We start from the raw sequence: 20,854 nt of genomic DNA, 5'->3' as shown, positions 1-20,854 counted from the left end.
CTGTAACAAAAAAAGTAAGCTGCATTTTGCAAGGGATGCACAAAAAAATGGTTAGTAGATGAGAGCCAAGATTTCATTCCACCCCTCCCCCCAACCTGCCCCTTCTCTACTTAAGAATAAACAAGTACTGCAATCTTAAAAGCTCACCAGTTTCAAAACTCTTAAGAGGTCGGTACAGACAGTTATAAGTGATTATTGGATGGTACTTGGTGCTATTCATGGAACCCTTGAAAAATGATTGATTTCTCAAGACAGCTGCCTCCATCGGCCACCCCACTTCCTGGGATCTTTCTGGCCTGCAAATGCTTTTTCTGATGATGTCAGACTCAGTAGCTTGATATCCTCCTAGAGAGAGTGTATGGGCTGAGAGTTCTAGAAATAGACCGAACCAATTTGTTTTTCTTTTACTTTCTGTCTGCCTCTGTTGATGGAGTGACAATCAAGCTTGGTTTACAGTAACTTTGTGAACTTAATACTAAACAGTTTTGATGTTTCAAACACATCCCCAGCCGTCCGGGACACATAGCAACCCAGAAACACAAACCATGAAAGCTAGAAAAAACCGCCGAGACTGGTAAATCTTGACCAGTTTCTATGATGTGAATCACAGGACAGACTCTTGAGTTTATTTAGAAGAAAAGTGGTGGCAACAAGAAAAAACAGTACTGTTTAGTGAAGAAAAAAGGCTCAAATTGAAGGGGAAAAAAGATGATAAACTTATGGTTTAACCCTCTAGGACTAAGTTTTGAAAACTTTACTCCATCATTGACTCATCAGCTATTTACGTGCCTGCATTCCCACGCATTTCACCTACATCTACAGTTGCGCATTTTATTCCCAGCCTTCTGAGAACTGAGTACTTTGCTGACTGTTTTCAGATTGTGCCTCCCAAGTGTGCCATCTGCACCACGACATCCTTCTTGAAGGCATTCAATATAGACCTCGTGAGCTAATGGAAGGCTCATTAATCCCCAACCGAGTTCAATGGAAAGATGAAACTGTTAACTTATACTACTCTTGGCGGCACTCAAAGGGAAAATATTAAGTGCATTTGAAATAATTTTATTTTTAAAAAACAGGCTGACAGCTAATTTGTTAGGTCTTCAATATCAGCTGAGTTCTTGAATCAGTTACTTTCACAGTCTGCAAAAATAGACGTTAAAGTCTCTAATATAAAATATTATATAAAGTCTCACCACATGGAATGATAAATCAGTCCATCAAAATATTTTATTTTGTTTCTATTATGTACTTGCGTTTGCATTAGATGTTATGGGAAACACCAGAGGTGTCATCTAAGCAAGCCTGTCATAAAGGAATTTAAAACCTCTTTGGAAATGCTCAAGTTGAAGGGGGCGGGGAGGAAGGATTTGGAGGGAAGACATGGGAAAACAACAAACGCAGAGGCAGGAAGATAGTGAAGAGCCTTGCTCAGGGAACACTGAGCAGATGAGCTGCAGGAATAGAGAGGTCACCTAGGTGAACAGGGGTGATAAGGCTGCAGTGGGAGTTTTTTTAAAAAATATGTTTTTATTGATTTCAGAGAGAGGAAGGGAGAGGGAGAGAGATGGAAACATCAATGAGAGAGAAACATTGATCGGCTGCCTCCTGCATGCCTCCTACTGGGGAGGGAGCTGCAACCCGGGCATATGCCCTGACTGGGAATCAAACCGTGACCTCTGGTTCATGGGACAGTGCCCAACCACTGAGCCACACCAGCCAGGCTGCAGTGGCAGTTTCTATTCAGACTGCAGAGAGCCCTGGACACTGACTAGGTGGCCGGATTCAGACTTTACACCACAGGCAACAGGGAAGGCTCTTGAAAATGGATGTCTTAAAAAAATGAAACTGAAAGTGTAACATGGGAAGATTTAGGGGCCCAGGCAGCGGGGCTAAAAGTTGGGAGACCACCTGGTCAACAACTATAATGAAACTGGCATGAAGAAATGAGAGGCTGGACAATGAAGAAAAAACATGAATACAAGATTTTTACTATTCAGCGGACTGTTTGGACTCTCAAAGCCCATAGAGTTAAGCACTATTCAAATAAAAATCCAATAGAAAAAAACATTTCCAAGCCTAATGGAAGGTCCTCTTATTTTAAGAACATTTTTTATGGAGTAGAACCAGATGGTGAGAGAAAAACTATTCCCAGTTTCATTTAAGTGCTTCTGATTTGTTTGCCTGCATTTCCACTTTGTTTCTATGCCGAGCAGGTGTGCACATAGGACTGACTTTTTTAGGTTAATGAGATTGGAAGTAAGAACTTTCTTGTTTTTGCTTTTTCCTTCCTTTCCCACTTTCAAGGTGAAAAGTATTTGTTAAATGATGGAGATTATAAGCCATCTCAGAAGGCTTGAACTGGCCCCCGGTTCCCATAAAACAAAAGGTGTGGAGGAGGAGAGGAAGGTGTCATTTTATGCAGGCGTACTCCACTTTACAGAGCAGGACCGTTCCTGGCTAGTTTCCTGCAAAGTAGATTTCACCATCGGAAGACATTTTCTCCACGTTTTTTTAGTGAATGCCACATGAGAGCTCTGTTCCTTTGGAAAACATTTTGACTCTTAGGAGTGATGAAGTCTCCATTAAGAACGTGTTTTAGAGGAAAACAATCCCTGTATTATGAATATGTATACTTAGACTCAAGATTAATCACAAAAGCTGGATGCAAAGGAGTCAGGATTTGTTTTTTGGTTCGGTCCAATGGCTGCAAGGCAAGCTTACTTGAGTATAGCTCCCTAGCCTTGAAAAATCACTCAGTTTCTCTCCAGCTGCCTCCCAAGAACTCTGTAACCTTATAATAGCCCACTGTCTTTGATTTTGCACTCTCAGTTTCTTCTCCATTCATGGAGACTGCTGTTTTTAAAGACATGAACAGATTGCTTGGGCCAAAGGGCTGGGTGTGAGGATGGAGACATCAGACCCAAAAGAGGCAAGAATTAACAAGTGGGAGTAAATAAATATTTACAGGACCCGTGGGCATGGGAAACTTTATTTTCTTTGTCTTTTAAAAAAAATCTTGATTATTGAAAGTATTGCATATGTCCCTTTTTTTTTCCCATTGACCTTTTCTAGCCTGCCCCTACCACCCACCTCAGGCCTTCGCCACACTATTGTCTGTGTCCATGGGTTATGCTATATGCCTACAAGTTCTTTGGTTGATCTCTTCCCACCCAACCTCCCATCCCTACCTTCCCTCTGAGATTCGACAGTCTATTCCATGCTTCTATGTTTCTGGATCTATTTTGTTCATTAGATTCCACATATAAGTGAGAGCAAATGATACTTGTCTTTCTCTGACTGGCATATTTCGCTTAGCATAATACTCTCCAGGTCCTCGCATGCTGTCTCAAAGGGTAAGAGATCCTTCTTTTTTACTCTACATAGTATTCCATGGTATAAATGCACCACAGTTTTGAAATTCTCTAAAGTAAGCCTTTAAGTTATGAAACTGTTTTTGACTAATAAGTTCCTAAACAATGAACAACCAAGTATTGTTTCTTCTTAATTTATAATATATGTTTATTTATTTCTTAACAAGTCTAAATAAGCTCTAAAATCATGACTATTTAGGGCCCCTAGAAACCATTAGTATCTACACGAAACAGCATATAAACTCTTTTAGGCAAATGGGCATTTATCTTATCCTGTGAAATCTGCAAGAAGCTTTCAGAGAGTCCTCGAGTGCAGTGATGGCGAACCTTTTGAGCTTGGCGTGTCAGCATTTTGAAAAACCCTAACTTAACTCTGGTGCCGTGTCACATATAGAAATTTTTTGATATTTGCAACCATAGTAAAACAAAGACTTATATTTTTGATATTTATTTTATATATTTAAATGCCATTTAACAAAGAAAAATCAACCAAAAAAATGAGTTCGCGTGTCACCTCTGACATGCGTGTCATAGGGTCGCCATCACTGCTCTAGTGTGATACATTCTAGTTCCAAACAGAGCCCCTGGTGGCTGCTCAAATCTACTGTGAGCCAAAGTCACTTATAATCTCGTGACAAATTGAGCTCAAGTAATAAAGACGACATATGACAAAGACACTCGGCTCTCAAAAAGTGGACATGTTGGGACTGCCTTAACATGAAGTACGAAAAGGGCATACTGTGGATGCACCACACCCTTTCACCTGAGGGTTGACCAAAACATGAGAGCCTGCAGCAACCTGAAGGTAAACGTCAAATACATGATGGGAACAGCTCTTCCAACCAAGTGTGGTCAGCCTACGGGACAAACTTTTGCAAGTCAGAAACTTAGATATCACAGGTGGGAGGCCAACCCCAGTATTTGGGCTGTTGCCATGTAAACTTAAGGCTCATTGTGATAGGTTGAATTTTGTCACTCCAAAATCCATATATTGAAGTCCTAATTCCCAGTACCTCCGAATGTGACCTGATTTGAAAATAAAAAGGTCTTATAAAAAAGGGGGAGATTTGAGCAGAGACACACATACGAGGAGGATGCCAATATGGACATGAAGACAGCTGAAACCAGGACATGACAACGATGCTACAAACCACTAGAACATGGAAGAGAGTCATGAAACAGGTTTTCTCTCACAGCCCTCAGAAGGAATCAACCTGCCAAAACTTTGACCTTGAACTTCTGGCCTTCAGACCTGGGAGAAAATCAATTTCCATTTTTAAGCTACCCGGTTTGTGATTCTCTGTTAGGGCAGTCCCAGCAAACGCACAGAGTGCTCCAACATCATGCTTCCTGCAGTAATGAGCTGCAGAAAAGCGTTTCTCGTCTATGTTTGACATTAAAGTCATCGTTTTTGGAGTGTCGATAGTATTTTTTCAGCCATTTCATTTTGCCTTTGCCGTAGACATCATGTGTCAGTGGCAGACAACAGCGAGAGTTTGGACTTGCGGTGTGTTCTCTGAGCACAGACCACCTCCTCTGCAGGAGACCACAAAGCCCTACGTTCTGGCTGCTTCTCCAGGCCTTTGCCATTGGCCCCTGTACAGGTGATTCAGAGCAAAGGGGAGAAGAGAAAACCACGCAGAGCAGTGAGTGAGCACTGCCTGCCCCACCTACGGACGCCAGGGAGAGAAGGCATGGCTCCAGCTTGAGTGCTTAAGACACACTTCCCCCAAAGTGTGTCTGTCTGCCTTTCAACTGAAAGTCCCCTTCTTCTTATTCCACCTGCTCAGAATTCTGGGAAATATTCCAGGATTTTCTTTAGCCAGAACAATGACTCATCCTTTGGGTCCCAATGTACTGTGGGTGAGTTGTTTTCATGTCTGTATTTCCCACATGACAGAACATCCTGGAGAGCAGGCAGCATATTTTTGTATCCCCTTTTGCACCTAACAAAATTTTTTCACAGATTGGATGCTAAATATGTGCTATCTAATTAAATAATAATTTCCTTTGGAATGTCCTCCTATCAACCTATTCCAATAGAAATAATTTAGAAATGACCTTTAGGAATCCACGGGAATATAACATTTTGAAACTTTCCATCAAAATAAGAGGCAATTTTTTAAAAAAGGAAAAAGAAAAAGATGAGACAATTAAATTATCCCAGCTTTAAATTATTTTTAAAGTGACATCCCTTTTTTTCTGGATATTTAGATGTTTTCTTTGTTATGTTATATTCTCTATTTGTTACCATCTCGTTTTTTAAAAACATTTTAATTGATTTTTAGAGAGAGAGAGGAAGGGAGAGAGAGAATATCAATGTGAGAGCAGAACACAGATCTCCTGCCTCTTACACGCCCCCTATCATGGATGGAGCCTACAACCCCACGCATCTGCCCTGACTGGGAATTGAACCAGTGACCTTTCGGTGTATGGGATGATGACCAACCAACTGAGCCACACCAGCCAGGGCTGTTATGATCTTATTTTAAATACATATTCACTTGTAATAAAATAAAATGTGAGGGGCAAAACCTCAAGTCCAAATTGATCTCTCTTGGAGTGGGTGATACGGTTCCCTGAGGAGTTTCTAGTTGGCTGAAGTTGCATAATCTTCTGTCTTCTCCCAAATCTCTAGACTTTCTTACAAAAACATGAAATAAACTGTAGACACAAAACGTACCTGGGTCAAACTGAATCAGTTTAGATGGAGTCATCGTAAAATCTTTTCCAACTGTAGCTGACACTTGGTTGACCTAAAAAGGAAAAATATGTCCTTTTTTAATAAAAACAAATATTCAGTAATAGAGAAACCTCTAGTCTAGACTAAACTCACTCTTAAAATATTTTTAACATAACATGTGTGTTTTTTATTATAATAAACCATTTTTGATCCAAGCTACATGGATCTTCCCTAAAGTTAACGTTTTTATAAACTAATATCAATGGAAGTAAAACTTTTTTTTTGCTTCTTTAAAAATAATTCAGTTATTGGAGAAAGTACCATGGATTTTAAACAATACTTTTCTCTTTGTTGCGAGTAGGATTTTATTTCATTACCTTCCCTTTATCCCTGCCTTACTCTAAAATAATGCCTCAGAGGAACAGGAGAGGGAGTGAAGAGGGGAAGAAATACAGGTGCCCCTGACAACCTGGTGCTGATGGTGCAGCCAGCTCTGAGGCCTCCTGCAAGCTCCAGGGCCCTGAGGGGCTTTAGACTGGATGCATTAAAGCAAGTCTGCTCCATTTTCCTGTCTGAATGACACCATCCCTCTTCACAGACATGAATGAGGGCTTTGTGGGGATGAGCGACCTGGTGAGCAACCCCAGAAAGGCAATCTACACCTTGAATTGAGAAGCTCTATCAAGTAAGTTGCAAACACACACACACACACACACACACACACACACACAATGCAAAAACTGCTCTAATTTAATGAGACTATTGATTGATCTCCTGTTCCCCATACCTACAGCTAAAAACCAGGGTGATATCAGGGCGCTAAAGCCATGGCCTTCACCTCCCTCGGAGGGAGCCTAAATATGTGTGGTAAGAACAGTGCCCTTGGCTGAAGGAGAGGCCATCCGGTGAGAACCCTGTGGAAAGCACAGGCAGCTGCTACTTTTGCATTTTTTAGATGTTTCAGGTGGTCAAGAAAGTGGGTTAATATGTCTCTTCACTTTGTTAGCAAGGAATGAAATGCATGATAAAAAATTATAACATTCTTCTTTCTATGACCTCAGACATTAGCTCCATCTCTAATCAAAGGCCCTACCATCTGCCAATGGGTCTGCAGTGGGAACATTTTGCTCAAGAAGGATATTACCTCCCAAACACCATTTGCTCTGTGCCTGCAATGCCAGGGCTCCTCCTGAAGCCTTTCACCGTGGAAAGGCAGCCCATGGTGCACCTGTACCCACCATATGCCGGGAGTTGCATATCCCCGCATGCTTCTTGCACGTGCAATTACCTAGTATTTACCACCACTGAGCTTACAGAATCCTTCGTGGGAAGAGGAATGATCTGAGGCAAGGTGGTTGGAGAAATCAGTCCAGTGAAGGTGCATGATGTAAACCAGGGCAAAGAACCAGGTCAAGCGCTTCCTCTCTCCCGGCTCCTGGTCAAGTAGCCAATAAGCTCTGGTGTGAGGCACAGGCTCTGGGCCGTGGGTAGAGTCATCCCTGAAGGACCCGGGGCCGTCTGACGGAGGCCTGCGCGCTCAGCTGGCAGGTTCACGGTGTGCATTCACTTAAGTAGACACAAGGTTCCATGTCACACCACGTATGTTCTTTCTACCTGGCAAGGGAGAGGTAGTGGGGCCCAAATCTCCAGACTCGAGCATATGGTGCTCTCTCTGGAGGACCAGAGGACGATGAGAAACCCAGCCAGGCAGACTCTTTCCTTTTCCATAAACAATCTGCTGGAAAATGGCAGGGCCTACCACACTGTCTGATGTTTTACCAACAACAAAGCACCCACAGATCCGGGGCAAAGAACCGAGGCCCACGGGAACGATAAATACCGAGTCTGGAGATGGCAGAATTTAGGTGCACAAGGTTCTGATTTGAATTTGTGATTGTAATTGAGACTTAACTGAGATGCCGTTTTCCCCAGAAGCTACTAGTAATACCAGTGTTCCTTTCATTAGACGGAGGAGGGGAGTGTTAAGGTGGTTGCTGTCATCAGTATGTAAATGCTTTTCATACGTTCATTCTCTTGCAGTGCTATTGGGAGAGCAACTCCTAAAAAAACCCTTCAATTCCAGAAGCCATAGGCTGTGTTTCCAGGTCCACGTCAATGGAAAGAAATCGCAAGTGGACTAATTCCAAAGGGATTACTGAAAATTCCTCCTATTCCAGGGCGTCTATATGGACATATGCTCTCTTAATTTTGCATTTAAGACTTGGGGACTCTTAAGATAGGTTTGTCCCCTGATTTTCCTTCCCCACTGAGACTGGAGCAAGTGATCCTGGTGCATACTAAGAGAAAGCCATTTGGGGACTGACATTGGCTCTGGGCACCTCACAGAATATCTTGCCGACAACATTTCTTACCAAGGCAGAGTGTAGCCCAAGTTCACTAGGTTGGATATATCTCTTCGTGAAACAAACTTCAAGACTTAATAACCAGATTTAAAAACTAAAAATGGGTTGAACATATCCTATTAGGAGCTAATGAAGCCAAATAAAGAAGGGAGGGATAAGGAGATTCTGTACCTAAAACCAGCAGGCTATTGTTGACACTTCCACAATTTAACATTTCCTTGGTGACTCTGAGTTGTTGTTGTTTTCTAAGAAAACAATTAAAGGCATCACCCAGCAACCCATGTTTTAGCTTGACAGTGTACATTTTAGAGTTGTTACCTTTACACTCACAAAGGCCGAGTCCATGGAATAGCCCCTCCTGGTAATTTCCAAGGGCAACATGCCCACGTTCTCACAGACCTCATATTCAGTCTGTGACCACTCAATATGAGACCACTTCAGTTCCAGGCTGCACGCAAGAAAAAGAAAAGGGAAACTCATTAGAAGTGCATACACATGGCGATCGGGGTCCTCTGCTGGGGAGGAGGTGGACCCCTGGGTGCACATCTGGTGATGGAAGTGGTTCCTCAACCTAAATCCATGCTAGAAATCCTTACACTTGACTGCTTCACTTTAGTTCACAAAAAACTTCTACTAACATCATCTCATTTAACACTCTCTTGCCAACACTATGAGGTATAGTGAAATGATTAGAATTCTATTTTACAAATGCAGAAATTAAGGTTAAAAGACTGTTGGGCTTTAACTGGTTTGGCTCAGTGGATAGAGCGTCGGCCTGCAGACTAAGAAGTTCCAGGTTTGATTCCAATCAAGGGCATGTACCTTAGTTGCAGGCACATCCCCAGTAGGGAGTGTGCTGATCAATGTTCTCTCTCATCGATGTTTCTAACTCTCTATCCCTCTCCCTTCCTCTCTGTAAAAACTCAATAAAATATATATATTTTTAAAATGGCATCTCCCTGTAGTCGGGAAAGTGTCATTGTTTTTTTTTTAAAAAAAGGGACTGTTGGAGTTCCCACAGTTATTAATGACAAAAAGAAAAGAAAAGAAAAGAAAAGAAAAGAAAAGAAAGAAAGGAAGAAAAGTGTGGAGGGGGGGCTGGGGGGAACTCCAATTTGAGTGTTCTGAAGGGAGAGGAGCCAGCAGTTGTGGAGTTCAAGGAGACATTCACTTTTGCAAAGGACACTGATATGAAACCTTTTCTCCTATCTTTGGCCTTCCCCATCGGTACCCCAAGAACTGTTCCCGGCACAGACCTTTTCTGAACTTGGGTTCAGTTAAATAGCAAGTTATCTTTGAGGATGTGCCTAAGAATTAGAATGTGCAGGTGTTTTATAAGCAGTATCTGTTTCCACATCTATGCATTTAAAAGGGCCATCCTAATATGTAGCTCAGACGCAGCTCAACAACGGAGTAAACCTAACAGAGGGTCGCCTTTTCCCTGGAATATATGCAGTGAGCCCACCATTTGATATAAACTGTCTTCTTTAATCCTCAGATGGAAAGGACCTTTTTTTTTTCCTTTTCCTTTTTCAGAAAAGAAAACTGAGCACAAGAGATGTTGAATAACTAGCTCAAAGACAAAAAGCTGTGTCAGATCTAATAGATAGCAGAGACGAAATTCCCAGCATAAATCTGAAGCCAATGTTCTCCTCCTCCTCCTCCTCTACCATTTTTCTCCCCAACTGAAGTTCATGACTCTTGTGTTTAAACTCACGCAGAAAAATACAATTTTATCTGTATCGTGAAATATTTCTCTTTGTGAGGTTAGAAAACTTAAAATGTTCCACCCAAACATGTCTCTCCAAACATGTTACTTATCACCCCCTGTAACCTTCAGCAATCTACAAGACACGGGCGATCTTCATTATGATCATTGAACACACTCCCACTGCTTTTGTCGCATTCATTTCCCTTTCATTCTACATTTACAAAACCCACAGCGGTTGCCTTACTGTATTTTCAAACTTCCAATTGGATTCAGGCTCTTTCCTCTAGATTTAAATTTTTTTAATCATTTTTTTTTCTTGCAGACGTAGAAATTCTGAGTGCCACCATGTGGATGGAGTGTGAGTTCTCAGATCTCACGGGGGAAGGAAGGAAGGAAGGAAGGAAGGAAGGAAGGAAGGAAGGAAGGAAGGAAGGAAGGAAGGAAGGAAGGGAGGAAGGGACTGTTTATTTCCAAGAGATTTAAAACAGAACTTTGGAGAAACTTGATAATATGTAATTGTATAGCGATTTTTAACATTCCAAAAGAGTGTGGACTGCAATGTTGAGTATTATGTGGATGAGTGTCCTGTGTCAAATATTTGATTACATAATGTTAAGCATGTTTAATTCTGCATAAGTTATCTATTGCTACACAACAATTTCCCCCCAAATTTTGCAGCTTTTCTGGGTGATTCTGGCTCAGTCTCTTGTAGGTTACAGTTAAGATGGTGTCCAGGGTTGCAGTCATCTGAAGGATTGACTGGAGCTGGAGCAAGATCCACATCCAAGAAAGCTCACTCATGTGACTATTGAAGGGAGGCATTAGCTCTTTGCCATATGGGCTTTTCTTTGACACATAGCAACTGGTTTTGCCCAGACCAAGTGATTCCAGAGGAAGGACAAGGAGAAGGCTTTGGTACCTTTTCTGACCTAGTGTTAAGACTAGGGAGGCACACATTCTCATTTCTGCTATAATCTATTCATTAGAATTCAGTCACTAAATTCATAATGCAACCAGAGGGGAAATAACCTTCAACCTTTGCAGGGAAATGTACCAGATGATTTGTGACTATATGTTAAAACCACAACATATTTCTGTAGAACGTCTCAGAGCCTTAAATACTCTAGCAGTGGTTCTCAACCTTCCTGATGCCGCGACCCTTTAATACAGTTCCTCATGTTGTGGTGACACCCAACCATAAAGTTATTTTTGTTGCTACTTCATAACTGTAATTTTGCTACTGTTATGAATCGTAATGTAAATATCTGATATGCAGGATGTATTTTCATTGTTACAAATTGAACATAATTAAAGCATAGTGATTAATCACAAAAACAATATGTAATTATATATGTGTTTTCTGATGGTCTTAGGCGACCCCTGTGAAAGGGTCGTTCGACCCCCAAAGGGGTCACGACCCACAGGTTGAGAACTGCTGGCTTAGCGGTTCAGGTTGTTGTTACACAGTGTTCCGTTTTATTTCTTTGAAACGACTCACTACAAATAATAAAGATCTATTGAAAAGACATACAGGTTAAGCCAGGCTATATATTTTCCAGAAAAAAATATTTAAATTGTGAAGCACTTGTATACCTCCGGGATGTGTGCAACACACATTTCGAATGCTTTTTGGTTTGTGCAGGACTTTATCTGAGAAGATCTTTCTATGCTGAGACTGTGGTTGCTTAAACTCTACACAAACACCTGGAAGAAAAGTAAGAGGTGTAGTCAACCACGCGGGAATTCCCCCTGCTGGACACCACCCAGATGTGTGCTCGACATCGTGTAGATAGCCAGACGCAGGAGCCCAGGAGAGAGACTGGGAACGCTCTGGACGTGTGGGTGTCATGGAGACAAGGGTTGTTTCAAACCTGCCTCTTTTAACGATCCCTCCTTCCCCTATTACCATTGAGTAAAGCTCATTCTAAGGCAAGAAATGAAATTTCTGGATACAGGTTTGCAAATCCCATATGGAAATCGTTTCAAGGCATGTAGCAGGGGGTGAGAACTCCTGTAGCCCCTGAGTCAGGGTTTCTCAATCTTGACACCATCGACATTTGGAACGTGATCATTCTTTGCTGTGGGGGGCTGTCCTGGGTACTAAGATATTTAGCAGCATCCCTGCCTCGACCCACCAAATGCAGTGGCACCCACTTCCCTTCAGTCACGACAACCAAAACTCTTTCCAGACATTTCCAAATGTCCCTCAGGGGGAGTCATCCCCAGTGGAGGGACACTTAGCTAAGTGATTTGGGTGCACTCATCAAAATAGAGACATTGATTTGATGTGAAAACTAAATTTTGGTTCCCCAAACCACTATTGTGAATGGAAGACACAGGATGAAGTAGTAGGAGTTAAACTGGAATATACTAGTAAGTCATGAGGCTTCTGGTCCCTCTGTCACTCACTGACACTAAGTCAGGTACAAGAAAAGCTACTTAAATATTCAATTTAAAATCACAATGCATCCCCAAAGTCCAGCATCTGTGATTCCCCATATCCCAACCAACTCTTTCCTTTTCCAAAGTATGTATCACATACATTTTAAAATACTATTTAATTTACTTAGATACTACTAGTATGTATGCTCCAAGTAAAAGGGGGCCTTGCTCGCTGATGTATTTCCAAGTCCCTTGTCGAGTGTGTAGGATATAGTAAGTGTTCAATAAATATTTGTTAAATGAATCTCCTTTAGTCCACTGTTTCCTAAGCTCAGTTGACACCAAACCTCCCCACCGCTCCACATCTCTATTAACATCATATTATAAACAATTTGGAATATGTATGCTCCAAGTAAAAGGGGGCCTTGCTCGCTGATGTATTTCCAAGTCCCTTGTCGAGTGTGTAGGATATAGTAAGTGTTCCATAAATATTTGTTAAATGAATCTCCTTTAGTCCACTGTTTCCTAAGCTCAGTTGACACCAAACCTCCCCACCGCTCCACATCTCTATTAACATCAGATTATAAACAATTTGAAAAAAACACACAACTAGGCTAGGATGATCCTTCTATGTTCTTTTTAGCTCCGACTTATTCTGGGTTCTGTGGCTATTATTGGACTTTATTAGAGAGAAAGATGGCATTGATAAAAGAGCATTCTACCAGCATCCTGATTTCTTAACGCACATGTATGCTCTTGTCTAAGTGCCTGCATGGTTCTCGACATTTGGCAATGTTGAGAGAGAGCTAAGATTGTCACATGGAGGAGGGTAATACTGCATTTCATGGGTAGAGGCCTGGGATTCGGCTAAACATCCCGCAACGCACAGGACACCCAGCCCACCCCCATCACGTAACAAAGAAGTACCTGGCCCCAAATGTCAACAGTGTTGAGATTAAAGTAAAAAATATATACTTCCTGACATTTTATTCTGTGGCTACCCGATTCATTAATATGTAGGAACAATAAACTTAAAGAAACACTTGTGATTCCAACTCCAGTTTGGGATTTGGGACATTAATCTAGGTTAACAAGTGTGTGTAAAAAAGAGTACGCAGCCAATCTATGCCTCAGTTTCCTCACCTCCCTAAGTGTCATAATCATGAGTCTGTGCTTCAAAGGAGTCGAATGAACCTTAATGAGTACCCAGTAAGTATTCTGAGCCTCTCAGTGAAAGGTTTTACAGAAGCTAAAATTGTGATTAAATTATTCTTATAACTAAGTCTTCATCTATAATCAAGTAGCATATGACTTAAGATGATAAAAAAATATTTTTCCAAGTAGTCAATCTAAGATTTATCAATTCAAAGAGGATGCTATTAAGATCCGTAATGCAATGCTATGAACACCTGTGTTTTCCTTTTTGTCTCTCTCTCATGATAATGCGGAAACAGTGTTTAGCCAGGAGGCAGCACAGTGAGACCCAGACAAGTGCTTCGGAGTCAGACACATCTTGCAACCACTCAGTGTGCGATTACGGTCAGTCACTCCGTCTCCCTGGGTCTCAGCTTTCATTATCGTTACAATGAGGAGAATGATACTCACGTCAAATGATGAAAATTTAAATGTGCTAATAGGTGGAAAGCACCTGTACACAGTGGGTGCTTAATAAGTGCTATTTCCCTTTCCATCCTCTGTGCTTTCCCAGATCGAATCTGGAAATAAATACGTTAACTTCTGGCGTGCAGGGAACATGAAAGCTTTACCTGGACAATTGTTTCAACCTCCTCCCCTATAAGGTGTTTCATAAAAGCCGCCAAACCACTGCAGGGTTCACCTATTGGACAGTCCTTTTCTGTTTCATTTCTTTTGTGCCTTCTCTTTTAAGGCCAGGAGTGAAGACTAGACCAGAGTGAGGGCAGCCAGAGGAAGGAGAGGAATAGGGTACTTGGGATCACGGAGCAGCTGGGGAAACAGCCTCTGAGCGATAAAGAAGCTCCCTGTAGGTCAGCGCTTCTTGCGAAGTTCACTCTTTATCGGTGCCCTCGAGGAAGAGGTCAACATAGAAGGCATATGAAGAAACTGGCCAAAAGTCGGCTCCATTCTGTGGTCTGCAGAGGAGTTTGGGATGAATGATGTGGGTCCTGTGTAGTTTCGTTGGAGAATTCTGAAGAGCACATTGAGGTTCAAGTTGGACAGGAGAACAGACTCGAGTTTGGCCACCAAGGGGAATAAGAGCAGCGTGCACTTTGCGGTCAGGAGGTCAGGGTCCTCTTTCGGCTCTGCTACTCATCCACTTACGTGACTTCAGGCCAATTACTTAAATGCTTTGAGCCTGATGTCCCTCTCGCCCTCAGAGGACTGTGCTTTGTAGATTAAATCAGGCAACATATGTGAAAGTGCCTAGCACAGTACCTGAAATTCAGGCATTCAGCCAAGTCTAAATCTCTATGCAAATCTCCATGGATTTCAGTGTTATACAGTAATTTCTATTCATGATAAAATGCCTCCCACATGTATTCCATGAACAACTTGTTCCATGAGCTATTGAGGGGGACAAGAGAGCTAAAGGGCAGGGAGAAGTAGTTCTGTAGTCAAATCAAGTTCAGATGTGCTACATACTATACCTCTCTCTGAGATATCCCCAATCCATGCAAGCTTCTCTATGGTTCTGGGATGTGACGCACACAATCTAGCTACCTAGTAGTAACTTGATTCGTTTAGCTGATTCGAATCAACTTTCCTAATACCTTTGTTAATGGAGCAGCCATTGACTCTTCAGGGCTGGTATTCCATAGAAATGCTGCAAGAGCAAAAACTTACTAGCAAATCAAGATTCTGGGACCTTCCCTCTGAACATAGGTCCTTCTCATTTTGTAAAAGAGTTCCCTTCTGCTCCAGAGCGCACCCACCAGTCCCTTTAGCTTTATTACAGAACGTCTTCACTCCTTCGAATAGGCAGAATATTAATGTACTCATACTGTCTAAGCTAGAGAAGAACACAAAGCACTACAGCATTTAGCCTATTGATTAAGGAGCATATTGATTGTTCGCTTTGTGAATCATCCCAGCATTGATTTCTAATTAGAGGTGGGCTTAGCTGGCTACCCAATGTCTCTGGGATACTTCTTCAAACGGTCAATCTTTACACCCACGTGAATGAACAATAGTAGTCACTACCACAGTTAAACTTGCTAAGGATGCTAAATATACAAGATGCTTTCATATGTTTTACCTCATTTGTTTCTTTAAACACATTTTGGTATTGCCCCCATTTGACAGATGAGATAACTGAGGCTTGAACAACCACCTAAGTCAATGGCAGAGTCAAAGCCCAAACCCTATTCTTTGGTTCTAAGTCCAGTGGTTTATTGTTTATTATCTATACTAATTCCTGGTGTGTTGGACATGGAGTGCACGCTAATATTAATAGCTATAACTTACATTTTTAAAATGTTCTCTTTTTTTGCTGAGTTTTTAGAGAGAGAGGAGGAGAGAGAGAGGTGGGGCTTTAGCTGGCCACTGATCATTGATCAACTATACAACCCCCTACTGGGGATCGAGCCCACATGTGGCCTGACCGGGAATCAAACTGGTGACCTCTTGGTTCCTGGGTCAATGCTCAACCACTGAGCCACACCTGCCAGGCCTTACATTAAAAACAAACAAACAAAAAACACACAACAACTGAAACTTAAGGTCCTTGAAGAGTAAGTATTCCCCTTTCTTGCTGGCTGGGTAGGCCAATGACTGAAGAGAAGGAAGGGAGATAAGTCTGCAGCTCCCTCCCCTTAGGCCAGTTAGCACACCTTGATAAGAATGGGCAAGTTCTTTCATGCAGTGAGAAAAATCATGGACTCTAGAGCCATACTTCCTGGGCCTGAATCCCAGCTTCTTCACTAATTAGCTGTACAAGCTTGGAAAAACTCACCTCCTATTTTTGTGCTTCAGTCTCCTCACGTGTAAATTCTGTATTATAATGGCACCTAACACATAGGTGGTTGTGATGATTGAATGAAGAGCAATGAAACAGAGCAGAAAACAACTATATTGCAAATGCCTGTGGTTTATATTGTACACGTAACTAGGTTCTTGCTGGCTGTCTTGGAAAGACAACCCACTACTGACAAGATTGTTTCTTACTGGAAAAATGTTCTTCCTGTTCTAAAAACATCTAATAAATGAGGCTAGAGACAACGATGCCACTCAAAAATTATGGACATAAATGCTGAGTAATTTCTACCTCCCTCTGCTCATTCTAAAGAAAATAATATACATTAAAATCAAATTTAAATCATTTTTGGATTAGTCCTTGGTAGGCATCATTTTGTTCCATTGGTTCTACTCACTTCAAGCTGAATTAGAAACATCGTCACCATAGCTAGATGAACATTAATATCCAAGACAAGCAGGAGCCTATTTAAAATAGCCTCAATTAAGGTTATAATTTCTTCCAGGATTCTCCTATAAATCTGAGGATTATTTAAAAACATAAATCATCTTCAAAAGCAATTTCTTTGTAACAATGAAGAATAAAAAGGGCATGTAAGTAAGTGAAGCAACATCAATCTATTGCTGGGGGTGTGGGGGGAGAAATCTCCTATCGGCTCTGCTGTGTTCACACATGGAAGCCCAGCAGTCAGCATGAGGCCAGTAGCAAGTCTGACCAGTATTCTCATATTTCTTATTTGATCTACTAAACACAAGTGAAGTCAATGTATTAATGTTTTGGGAACAGGATTTTCAAAAACATTTTCTTGAGTTACAAGATTTTTTTTAATATGTTACATTGATTTTTTTACAGAGAGGAAGGGAGAGGGATAGTCAGAAACATCGATGAGAGAGAAACATCGACCAGCTGCCTCCTGCACACCTCCTACTGGGGATGTGCCCGCAACCAAGGCACATGCCCTTGACCGGAATCGAACCTGGGACCTTTCAGTCCGAAGGCCGACGCTCTATCCACTGAGCCAAACCGATTAGGCTTGAGTTACAAGATGTTTGATTAAAATTGCAAGTAGTTAGTACATTTTCTAGAAAGGAAATCCTGAGGAATCATTTCTCTTAGGCAAGAGCAGTTTAATGGGTGGTGGTGAGGCCTTCCTTGTTCATATCCATTTACCAGTTTCTAATACTGTGCACCCAAATACTACACTTTATCAGGGCAATGGAGGTGAACCCTGGGAATGTGTTCTGTTAAGAGAAGGATGACCGTTTTTCTAACCATGACTACAGAGACCTCTGCTGGTACATGTTGGAACTACAATCAGGATCAGAAAGAAAAAGCAAGAATGAAGAGAACAGAGATGAATTTCTCCATTTTTTCTTCCTTTGTCCATATACTACCATAAAAAATCCTATAAAGAGGCTATACTCACTTACAATGTGTCATTTTACTAGGGTCTGGTTAATAGTCACTATTCTTTGAGGTGACGGGAGAAGGGTATCAAATTTATAAAGAAAGAAAATACAGCACCACAAGAACTGGACTGTAATACATCTTCCACAGCCATCTGATAAACTGGTAAATTATTCAAGGTCTACCTCCAAGAAGAGTCTAGAAGAGGGACCCAGTGAGTGAAATTACTGTGGCCTGTTAATCTTGTTAATTTTGAGGATTTCTTACTCTTGTTATTCTGAGGGTTAGACATATTATATAACTTCTAAGTGTCACTTAATACCTGCATGTCTATTTTCCTTTTTACACTGTCTTCATCTTACCTAGGATAGGTTCGTTAATTGGTAAAGGCAGTCTCAAGCCATCCCTTTTTTTGTTTGATTTTCTGGAAGCGAAGAGCTGTTTTTGCCAACCCCTCCTGGCTGCCTCATGCCTCCTGCTCTAGATGTTTCAGACTCTCAGTGCTAACATGGTCCTAGAGTGACCTCTTGCTGCACAACGTGTACATGAGCCTGCAAGCTCGGTCCTGGATGCCCGTGAATTGTCACTGTCTGCATGCGAAAGTGAATGCATTTACCTGAATAACTGGAATGACCCAGCGCTATCCACCTTAACTTTCTAATGTTTCAATACTCTGTAAACTACTGGTTTTCCCATTACTGAGCAGTAATAGAAAGAATAATCTCCCTCCAAAATACACTCCATGAGCTTGTGAAATGGTCTATGAATTTATTCCCTTAGATTCTGCTTCAAAACAACATTTCACTTTCCTAATCAGATACGTGCTGGATACTATATGCAGGACTACTGAATAAGCAAAAGAATTTACATGTGCGGAGTGGCAGAGTTCCCTGTGGGGTCCATGATTTGAAATTCCATGGTATCTGAATTAAATTCCAAAGACGGGTTTATGACGTAAAGAATGGTCTTACTGTTTAAGTCCTTTTGGCTAAATTTCTCACGGATAAATTCACCTACAGAGAGAGAGAGGGGGGGGGGGGACTTTAGTGGATGAGCAAACAAAATAGCAAATAAGAGCTGATAAAATTGTATGGCTATTTTATTTTAAATACTGGCTTTCAAAATCTCTGAAGTATATTCTTTAAAGACATTGACATTGTCGTGACTATCTTAAAACTCATATGCAATGAACTTAAATGGGTCTCTAAAGTTTACTTTGTCTCAGAAATATTGTGCCTTAAAGAAAATAGAAAAATAGAGGAAGACTAGGAAGAGACAGTAATAAAATATGTAATTCTTGCCATCTTCCTGAGTGATTTATTTTGATCACTGTCTTCATAAAGCAAAAGTAATATGCAATCCAGATAAACCACCATACCAAAAAACCCAGAATTAAAAAAAGTAAACTGATATCATTTAGAATTTATTTTAGAAAAAAGTCACAAATATGAATTTGGCTCTGACACTGAGTGTTCCTCTGACTATATTACAATCTAGCTGTTTTTTTGTAAAGTAAACAACAACAGTATATAAGGAAACGACATGTCAGGATTTGGTTCTCCCACTCAAGATGAACTTGGAAAGGCTCATCTTCAAACTCTCTTTTGCACCAATATTGATTATAAACTGCATCTATCAGTAAGGCCTGGGGAGTGTTTACCAAATGGGCCTGCGCTTAATTAAATTACTTTCTAGCGTTGCCAGGCACTGGGTATTTTACAATGAGCAAGAACAAGATGAAGGGAGACAGTACCTGTTGTTGTGTTCTCCAGATGTCCATGTTGGGGGCCTCGTAAAATCTTAAAGATAATCTGATCGTCCTCAGTGTCGGGGTCTGACGCCTTCAACACACGGGAAGTGATGTAAATCCCGTAACAGCCACTTTTCAGGAGTCCCACTTGAGAGGCGGAATGCAAATGTGTGATGTGGGGGGCTGTTTTGTCCAACTGGTCCACCTAAATTGTCAATCATTACAAGTTTATACAAAGGCTTCTCCTCCCCACGGGGTCTTAATGGTTAACGATGACAAACGTTCCTGAACCTCATTTGGATCCCTTTTCCTCTTCTTTTGTTAATTTCTGCTAGAGACTGTCTTGTTCACAATACCCTCAGCAAATCTCATAGAGCCTGGGACAGAGGTGGACTTTCCATTGTAAACCTTGACCCAGCTTTATTTACCTGTCTCACTCCCCCATTAGGATGTAAGCTCCCCCATCTATTCCTTACACCTGGCACAGTACCTGACCATAACAGGAGCTTGGGGAATATTTGTTCAATGGATATATTAAGAGTGAATTATACCGCAAACTTAATGTTAGCTCCACAGAAAGATTCCCCCATTTTCCCAGTGTTTGGTTATTTACAGAAACAAAGTTATAAGGGTTTACAAATGCATTGAATATTTTTGTCATGCCTTTGTTCAAAGGGCAAAAATGTTCAATAAAAAGAGAAATCCCTAAGAAAATGATGAGAGGTAATTATGCATAGGCATCTGTGTATCTGTTTCATGGATGATGAGAACAGGTGAACTCAATTTGTGAAGACAGTGCCTGGGCAAAGAGATGTAGAGGTTCGAACACTACAAAGGGCCTCATTCAGGTGTGTGCTTGGCCCATCTTGCAAATAACAGTTGTATGTTAGGGATGGAGCAGGTTTAGATGGATTAGCACAATTCACCACCGATATCAGAAAACAAGTACAAGAACACTACCTTCATTCCCTTTACCCCTAATCACTCAGTTCTTAACTTTACTTACCCCAAAATAATACCACTACAAATCTTAGTTCATCATAGCAAAGTGATAATAAGTGTCAATGATAAGCTATATATATATATTAGAGGCCTGATGCACAAAATTCGTGCAAGAGTAGGCCTTCCTTCCCTCCGGCTGCGGGTACCCAGGACCTGGGCTTCATCCAAAAGGTCGTCCAGAAGGATGTCTGGTCTAATTAGCATATTACACTTTCATTATTATATATATA

At 41.3% G+C, this 20,854-nt stretch overlaps 1 protein-coding gene across 2 annotated transcripts in view; it reads right to left on the bottom strand.

Annotated features, from left to right (window-relative positions):
• Positions 1-20,854, bottom strand: part of FREM1 (FRAS1 related extracellular matrix 1) — a 155,645-nt gene that overhangs the window by 18,867 nt on the left and 115,924 nt on the right. For both annotated transcript variants that reach the window (XM_005869602.2, XM_014542375.1), the window contains 4 exons: positions 19,626-19,827; positions 18,741-18,885; positions 8,739-8,868; positions 6,058-6,130 (listed from right to left, as the gene is read on the bottom strand). In XM_005869602.2, the coding sequence (XP_005869664.1) occupies positions 6,058-6,130; positions 8,739-8,868; positions 18,741-18,885; positions 19,626-19,827 (550 nt within the window). The remainder of the gene's footprint in view (positions 1-6,057; positions 6,131-8,738; positions 8,869-18,740; positions 18,886-19,625; positions 19,828-20,854) is intronic.

Source organism: Myotis brandtii, unplaced genomic scaffold (assembly GCF_000412655.1).
Source record: "Myotis brandtii unplaced genomic scaffold, ASM41265v1 scaffold30, whole genome shotgun sequence".
Lineage (NCBI taxonomy): Eukaryota > Metazoa > Chordata > Mammalia > Chiroptera > Vespertilionidae > Myotis > Myotis brandtii.
Note: the sequence above shows the minus strand (reverse complement) of the source record. Positions and strands in the feature narration are given on the sequence as shown.